The 9073-nt window shown below is 42.5% G+C and overlaps 1 protein-coding gene and 1 non-coding gene across 2 annotated transcripts in view; both read left to right on the forward strand.

The window, feature by feature from the left end:
- The window catches only part of SLC2A12 (solute carrier family 2 member 12), a 56791-nt gene that overhangs the window by 38884 nt on the left and 8834 nt on the right, over nucleotides 1-9073 (forward strand). The window contains exons 3-4 of the mRNA XM_007452988.1: nucleotides 1517-1639; nucleotides 5478-5610. Coding sequence (XP_007453050.1) covers nucleotides 1517-1639; nucleotides 5478-5610 — 256 coding nt within the window. The remainder of the gene's footprint in view (nucleotides 1-1516; nucleotides 1640-5477; nucleotides 5611-9073) is intronic.
- On the forward strand, nucleotides 6669-6740 carry TRNAE-CUC (transfer RNA glutamic acid (anticodon CUC)). Its single transcript has one exon. It is a non-coding gene; the product is annotated as a tRNA-Glu (tRNA).

Here is a 9073-nt window from a genome sequence, read left to right on the forward strand (position 1 = left end):
GAGTGGAGGGGAGGGATCTGGAATGTTATTTTTGAATTCCCTATTAATTAGAACAATAATAATCATGTTCCTTTGGTTACAGTTCTCGCCCAAGCCCTACGTAGATTCACTTGGAGAAGATAATCAAGAAAAAAAAGCCCTCCAGCCCTCTTGTATAATTTAAGTATTCTTCTTAGTTTAAAACAGCACATTTACTCCGAGCAGGTGTTTTCTCTACAGAGCATGATCTTGTCGTGAGAGGTGACTTTTCAATCAGAGACACAGGTGACTGCTCCATGATTCTGGCACTGGCAGCCCAGGTGGTTGCTGGCGGGGGGCCGCTCCCTGGCCTCTGCTTCTTCCCTCACACCGCCTCCTCTCGGGCAAGAGGATGCATCTGGTCTGTATCTGAACGCCGGCTTTGCAACACAATGTGACTCAGCCAGCAGGGAGCAGGGCTGGGACAGCTCCTAAGCCCTTCTTTCCTCAGAATCAGAGGTGCTGATACTCCACATTTATGTATTCATTAACGAATATTTATTGAGCCACCCCCAAGAGAGCACCAAGATGAAAAAGCATGAGTTCCAGAGACTTCCCAGGCTCAACGCTACCTCTGCTGCCACCTCTGGGACCTTGGCAAATTATGAACTCCTTTGAGCCTCCACTTCCTCGTCTATAAAGGAGGGAGAGCAATATAGTTCCTATCTGGTAGGAATTCAGCGAGGATCAAATGAGATAAGGTTTGTAAAGGTCTCAGCCCATTGGAAGAACTGGTAGCTATTCGGCAAACTGGATTTGATAGGCTGTGAGCAGAAGACAAGTTAATTTGCTCCTCTGCTGCCCTTTCTAATCCCGTCAGGCAGGTCCTATAATGTTCTGTGTCACTCTCAGATCATAAAAAGTCCTCTGATCAGTTTTCGTGCCAAGAAGAGTCTCCTTTCAGAAAGTCAAATGTTTGGTCTGGCATAACATCGAATCCTGGAGCTCTGTCTAATTGAGAGCTTCTCTCCACCCAGCTTGCCACAGGCCAGGAAGCCCAAGTTGGGGAGGGAAGAGGAGCCAGCCTCCTTCCTCCACCCTCCTGACTCTACCTCCTACCCACTCAGTGGCTATGATGTTGGACTTGGCAAAGGTCGGGGGCAGAGGAGTTTACAGGAAAGGGCCCGGAGGAAAGCAGATAGAGCCGGGCTCTGGCACTGAGGCTCACAGCTGCCCCTTGTCGTGGGCAGGTGGCCCTAGCCACTGGCCTTTCTGTTTGCAGTTCTCAGGCCAGTGTCCCCTACCAGCCCTTTATGTCCGTCCCTCTACTTCCAGGGACCACTGTTAAGCTCTCTCAGTGTTTCTCCTGAATCCCTTCTCACTTGACTGGAGGTGAGGAGAAAGCACACTCTCTCCTCCCTGTCCTGTGAAAGGACATGGCCCTGCTCTCCAACCACAGATCACGTGGGACTAGGGCAGAGGTCAGTGGGCTGGCCCTCAGCGTCAATGGCTTTTTGATCATTTTGCTGTGCCCCACCCACTCTTCCTTGTCTTCCAGTGCCCTGGCTGGTGCTGAGTGAGATTTTTCCTGGTGGAATTCGAGGACGAGCCATGGCTCTAACTTCTAGCATGAACTGGGGCATCAATCTCCTCATCTCTCTGACCTTTTTGACTGTGACAGGTAAGAACTCTCTTTCCTCTAACGCCTTTTGTGCTCTTAGGACAGATCTTAGGGAAGCACACTCGCCTGAAAAACATCTTCTCGTCAACATTTTCAAACACACTCAAAAGTAAAGAGAACGGCAGTGAACCTGATGTACTGACCACCCAATTTAAAAGTTTATCAGTCTTCATTTATGACCCCACCTGCTCTGCCCCCCAAATTATTTGGAGCCATTGTCCAAACATGTCATTTTGTCTCACACTCTCACTCTTTGTCTCATTTTGTTATCACACCTAAAAATATTATACTATTAATAGTCTCTTGGTATCAAGTATCCAGTCTGTGTTCACATCCTTCCAATTGTCTTATAATTATTTTTTATACTTTGTTTGAATCACAATCCAAATACTTAATTTACGGTTGATTGATATGTCTCATAATCTGTAGGTTTCACCTCCATTTCTCCTCCCCCTACACTTTATACTTTTAGTGAAGAAACTGGGTCGTTTGTTTCATAGAGTTTTCCCCGGGGTTGGATTTGCTGATTGTAGTCACATCACGTGACCCTCTGTCCTTTGTGTTTCCTGTGAACTGCTATTTAGATGTAGAGGCTGAAAAAGATTTAGATTTTCTTGTCTATTTGCAAACTCCTTCCCAGGTGATGGTCTGTGTCCTGCCATCAGAGGCACGTCCTCTGTGCTTGTCTCCCACTTTGTCATGCCTGCATCCTTTGAGGATCATTTCCCAGATCCGTTATCTTCATTTCATTATTCCTACTAAGTTTTTTATCAGCAACACTTCTCTTAAGGAGAAATTTCTTCTCATTAGTTATCTGCCTGCCCTGAAGTATGAATCATATAAGAAAGCCAAGATTAATGTTTGAAACTTTCTCTTATTTCCTACTTTTCAAAATAATGAGGTAATTCCCCAGCATCCTCCAAAACTGACCAATGAGTTGAGTTTTCGTCCCTTCCTTTATTTTATATGTATTTATATAATGCATAAATATTAAATAGTATCTATAATACAGAGATAATATATATTGATACCATTTCAAAAGTGGATGTATAGTCAAAAAAGTATATATGTATATGTAGTACTTATGAATCTTGTTGACTTTTTTTGGAGTATATCTACTTTTGGAAATGAACTTTTAGAGTTGTTAATTAAGCACAGTTTGGGTTTTTACATAAAATTTTAAAATATTTATGTCCTACATTTTTGGAAATAGCCCAAGATGAAAGGAAACACAGGAACTGGTCATTTGCATCAACTGTACGTCTCCTGCTCAGATCACACACATAGACCCGTGCCCTTCACCTTCTCGCACACACACAACACACACACTTACCTACTGTTTATATGGAGAAAGAGAAATATAAAAGAAAGAATGGAAATGATGAAGGATGAATAAAGATGACACGAATTTCTGGGAAGGATAGCTAATACATAGGAGGAGCTTGATGAAGATTCAGAAGTTCTGCATGGGCTCTTAGAACAGATGTTGGGAAAGCATACTCATTAAAAGAAAAATTCTGGAATGAGCTCAATCCTGTAAATGACATTTCATTGGACTAAGTTTGAAATTCTATACTTCTTTTCAAAAATCAATTTTCCAAGTAAAAGATATAAGGGTTCTGCTTGGTGGCAAGCCCTTGGACACCAACTTTTAGCGCAATTTCAGCTGTATCAATAAGAACAGAGTGTACCAGAGACACAGACATACTCTGCTGTGCTCATAATACAGCTGCAGTATTGCTCTCAGCTCTGAGTAAAATTTTTTTTTTTTTTTTTTTTGCGGTACGCGGGCCTCTCACTGTTGTGGCCTCTCCCGTTGCGGAGCACAGGCTCCGGACGCGCAGGCTCAGGGGCCATGGCTCACGGGCCCAGCCGCTCCGCGGCATGTGGGATCCTCCCGGACCGGAGCACGAACCCGCGTCTCCTGCATCGGCAGGCGGACTCTCAACCACTGCGCCACCAGGGAAGCCCTGAGTAAAATATTTGATGAGGGTTGCAGTGTGCCCACCAAGGGAGGGCAACCTGGATAACATGAGCAGGTGACCTATGGTCTGTGAAGAACGGTTGCAAGAGCTTGGGAGTTTGACTCGGACAAGAGGATGCTCAGCAAGGGATGGAGGTGCATTCAAATATTTGCGCCACTTCCGTGAAGAAGGGGTGAGGAAGGCTGATCCAGAGGACAAAACAGAACCTCTGAACCCAAGTTCCCAGAAGGTAGACTTGGGCTTAGGAAGGAGTGAGGAATATGTTTGAAACAGACAGGGCTGACTCACAACGTAGTTTGCATTTTTGATAAGTGATGAGCTCCTTGTTACTGAAAGTACTCAAACAGAAGAGCAGATAAGTTTGCTGAGATGACGTTTTGGGTTTTTTTTTTTTTTTTTTCCACTTTTTATTCTCTGGTTTTATGCCCCAGAGAGGAAAGAAGGACCAATTCTCCAAGCACTTTATTAAGCACTCTCTTGGACAAAACCCCGTGTTAGCAGCAAGAAAAGCACAGAGGGAGCGGACTTCAACTAAAATTGCCAGAAGGACTGCAGAGCTGTTCCTTCTCCCTGCTTCTCCCCACCTCAGCACAGCTGACCTATAAACGGTTAATATGCATAGCTCCTTCCACTTTGCATTACCAAATGCCTTCCACATAACTGCTCAGTCAATGTTCCTGACTGACCACTTGTGATTTGTGGCCGCTAAGGGCTGTTTGCATTGTTTCAGTCTGTGGCTGGTCTGAGCCTGTGTTCAAAAAAATCCAGCCTCTTTCTCCCTGCTCCTGGCCACACTGGACTTTCTGCTGAGCCCGGGGTGCCGCAGTGCAAGGGTAGACTCAAGTGCATTAGGGGCCACCTCTCACCAGCTAACATACCTTGACCTTGGTCAGTACTACAAAGGGACTCTACCTCTGGCTAGAAGTGCTCAGAGGGAAAACTAGGTTGGCGGGTGAGATCCATCAAAACCTGGAGGGTCCTGCTTCTTGCTGATGCATCTTAGCAAGTCAATGCCTTTCATTCAAACCATTATCACTTTTTTTCTCTGAATCCAGGAAGCAGTATTACAGATACTGCCAGCTACTAAAATGATGAAATATTGCCAACATGAAACGATTTATTCAAATCAGAGTAAAGAAGGAGGATCTCACTCCAAGAAGAGTCCATCTGTATAAATATGTCTTTAAAAATGTCTACCAAGTAGAAACCAAACTGCTATGGCGGGGATTCCCAAGAGAGGAATTGTAGAGGGTGAGGAGAGAGGAGATAGTTTACCTTCTGTTTTATGTGTTTCTGTGTTGAGGTTTTTTTTTTTTTTTTTTGGCAATGAGCATTTCTATTACCATTTTGAAAACGAAAAGTATTATGTTCACCAAGAAGATGGCATTGGGTTTAAATTGTGATATTTACAAGACTATTATTCACTTTACCAGAGAAAGCTGGGGTTGTTTGTGAAAATGAAACTTTCAGAGGCTGGCTATATATATATATATTTTTTTTTTTGCGGTACGCGGACCTCTCACTGTTGTGGCCTCTCCCGTTGAGCACAGGCTCCGGACGCGCAGGCTCAGCGGCCACGGCTCACGGGCCCAGCCGCTCCGCGGCATGTGGGATCTTCCCGGACCGGGGCACGAACCCGTGTCCTCTGTATCGGCAGGCTGACTCTCAACCACTGCGCCACCAGGGAAGCCCGGCTGGCTATATTTTTAATTTGTGATTGCTATTTCCCTGGATACTACCAGCATGTTTGAAAATACATATGTTTTCATATATGCTCTAAGAAGCAGCTGTCCACAAATGGGATGAAAGCAACACAAAATGCATCTCTAACCAATTTCTTTTGTCCTCTCTAGATCTCATTGGCCTGCCATGTGTGTGCTTTATATATACAATTATGAGTCTAGCATCTCTGGTTTTTGTTGTTGTGTTTATACCCGAAACAAAGGGATGCTCTTTGGAACAAATATCAATGGAGCTGGCAAAAGAGTGAGTATTATGTGCATTGCTCTCCAAACAGCACTCTTTGATCAAAACTTCAGCTTTTATACACAGTGGAATACTAATAATATCTGAAATTTTTTAGGATATTCCCTTTGGTGGAGAAACCATAGCTCAAAGCATAATTCGAGTTTCTCTGCCATGCGTTTAATTTGGCTAATTCAGCTAAGGAATTAGAATAAGCAGAGCTTTCTAACAAGTGAAACTTTCAAAGCTCTTTTCAGTAATGATTGAAGAACCTCGCCCATCTCTGGTTTCCCAGAGATGGTGCGAGTTGCTTGGGGTTTCAGGTGGTCCTGGAATGTCATGCTTGCCTTGTGCTAGCACCGTGGGCTTCAGCCTTCCACCTCTATCACACTTGTAGGTCTCTAAGCCCTAAACACTTGTTAAGGCTAAGGTTATCAGGAAAACTCTTGGGCTTAAATGTCTACAATTATTCCAAGTATGGCACAAAGTGCACTAAAAAAGATAAAGAGTTTCCTACATGAATAGGCAGTTAGAACACTGGTTAAATAAAATTCATATGGAGAGACTGCTTGAACAATTTGACATAGCTGTGGCCTGTAGAATACTCCCCTTTTCTTTAGGAGCAGGTCTCACAGCTCTGACTGTTGAAACTGTGGCCTGGGTGAGGAGAGGATGCACAGGGGCCAGGAATGAAGTGGAACTTGTTGCCCTTCCTAGGATTTAATCATTCTGCCCAAAAATGTAGGGATACTTGTTCGTGGACTTTAATATAACAGGAGGAAACTACATATTTACAGTTTGTGCCTTTCTTCTAAAAAAACTTTCACTACATTAGAAAGAAATGTATGATGGCTACAGAAATTGTGGGCATAGTGATTCTTCAGCTTTTGTCTGAAGGATGAATAAATCTGATAGGTGAGTTGATGGTAGGTATGTGTACAAATATATAGACCGAGCTCTTAATCCTGGTTTATTAGTATTATATAATAATTTTTATTATTATTAGGGTATGAAGTAAGTAGAAGTATGGATGATTTTTACTTTGTACCTTATATACTTTAAAATGGTTTACAGGGAATTCCCTGGTGGTCCAGTGGTTAGGACTTGGCACTCTCACTGTCAGGGCCCGGGTTCAATACCTGGTCAGGGAACTATGATCTCACAAGTCGAGAGGGGTGGCCAAAAAAAAAAAAGGTTTACATTTTAAAGACATTTTAGTAAGCAGAAAAACTTTTCTCTTAAGGTAAATGTCAACTGTAGGGATAATTTTTGATGCTGATAAGGCCCTATTTTTAAAGCCTTCAATGAAAATGAGAAGTATTCATTTACAAAGAGAAATATAATTGTCAGGAAAGCCAGCTATCTCCTTGGCCTGGCCAGAGCATTGCCTGGCTCTATTCAAGTTGAAGTCAAATAATTGGATTTCTTGGAGAGCACAGAATCTGAACGACAATTATTTACACATACGTGATTCAAATAACTAATAGCCTCAGACCTTGATAACGCAGTGCATTCATCTGTAAACTGAAACATGAGAGTTATCTTTGAAGAGTTAACCCTGTAGCCTTATGCCTTAAGGGCCAATGCAAATCCTCATCTTCAAAGCCTTGAGTAACCCTAGCCCTGATAGTATTCCTTTCACCAGGATCATCAATATTTTCTAGTCCCACTTTTTTTTTTTTTTTTTGGTCACGCCACAGGGCATGCAGGATCTTAGTTTCCTGACCAAGGATCGAACCTGTGCCCCTTGCAGTGGACATGGGGAGCCCTAACCACTGGACTGCCAGGGAATTCACCCCATTTTCTTTTTATATTGCCTTAGCTAAAACTCTAGTGATTTCACTTCCTTCATTAAGTAGGTTATAAAGTTTTGGCATCTGGGAATGGTCTTGGCCCATTATCTTTCATCTGTAACCTCTACAGTGCCTAGCTTAAAATTGATTCCTAGCAGATGATTAAAAAGTATCCACTGTTCAGTTGGATACCTTGTGGTCAATCCAATGCTGAATTCATTGTGTGTGGGGATTAGATTATGGGTAACAATATAAACCACAACAAGTTTTGATCTGTGGATCACAGACGAGATTTAATCTTATGGTCTAACAATCTGTGCAACAGCAAGAGGTATGTGTTCAGAAAAGGGAGACATATGGCCTGCACCATACCACTCCCTGCCCGCAACTTCAGAGATTATTCATTCAACTCTTTGTTGATTATCTACTATGGAGTAGACACTGTATTAGGAAAGGACTGAAAATATAGGAGACAAAGAATCCATAGCTCCTTTATTTGGAGAGGCAGACCAGAAAACAGACCATTGCAATACACTGTGTTGGCAAGTGCAAAGGAAGGTCATATGTATTGGGGTAGAGAATGCCTTTAAAAATAAAGGTTTGTTACAATTCTTGTGAGCAGTACTAACTAAAAAATTGAAGCAGGGAGAAAGCAGTAATGAATTAATTGAACGAAACTAAGAATCACTCCTCATTGCCCTCTTTTTAAAAAAGTCTAACTTGAAGGCAGAATGTACTCAACGAATTAAGGTTAAGAAATTTTAGATTTTTTTTTTTTTAATATGGGGCTGTCAGAATGGATCAAATTTCAAACCAAATGAAAATTTGAAGACAAAACTTAAGCCAATCTTTCCATCCAGTAGGCCTCCAGAATAAGACATTCCGTAAGAACATAGTGATTTGGATGTCTAAAAGTCAACAAAACATATTCATTCATTCAGAATTCGGGGTGGGGAAGAAATCTGTCTAAATTAACAGAACTCTGGATTATGAAATGTTTTTGAATTACTCAAACTTAAATCCAGACCCTCTCCAAGGAAGTTTTAAATTGCCAAATAGGAGAGATCCAAAAACCTAAGTACTACCCACCCCCAGACAGATTCCACAAGTACCAGGAGGTTGGTGTAGAAAAACAAATAGAGATAAGGGCACAGGTGCGAATTATGAAAGACGAGGTGGCAAAACAATTCTACATTCCAAATTCATTTCTAGGAGCAGCAAGCAGCAGTGTCTACCAGGGATGCATTCTTGTGGGGAAAGCCCAGTACCTGAGGGCAGAAAGGAAACAGTTGCCTTCAGAAATCTTGGCTAACTCTGATTTCTGCAACATCAAAGAGCCTGGGACATGTCTTAGCTTGAAGCAGTAGGTTGGCAAATGCTTTAAAAATGAAAATGTAAGCAGCCTGGATGGTATAAATTGACCAAAGTTATGTATGAAATGTGTGTGTTAAACAAGGCTCCCTGGAGGGAAATGGCAGAGACAAAAATAGAAATAAAATACGTAATGGTATTGAAAAGTGATCGAACTAGCTAAGTGAACGTGGGGGCGGTGGAAAGCCCCCGGGGTCTTGTGAAGACACGAAAGTTGAAGTGAACTCCAAGATGGAGGACGGCTACTGCCGAGCTAAGGGAGTCTTCGTGAACTTCGGAGTTAATGAAACAATTAATCAACTTTTGTCCCCAGGGAAAGA

Source organism: Lipotes vexillifer, unplaced genomic scaffold, assembly GCF_000442215.2.
Source record: "Lipotes vexillifer unplaced genomic scaffold, Lipotes_vexillifer_v1.1 scaffold155, whole genome shotgun sequence".
NCBI classification, from domain to species: Eukaryota; Metazoa; Chordata; class Mammalia; order Artiodactyla; family Lipotidae; genus Lipotes; species Lipotes vexillifer.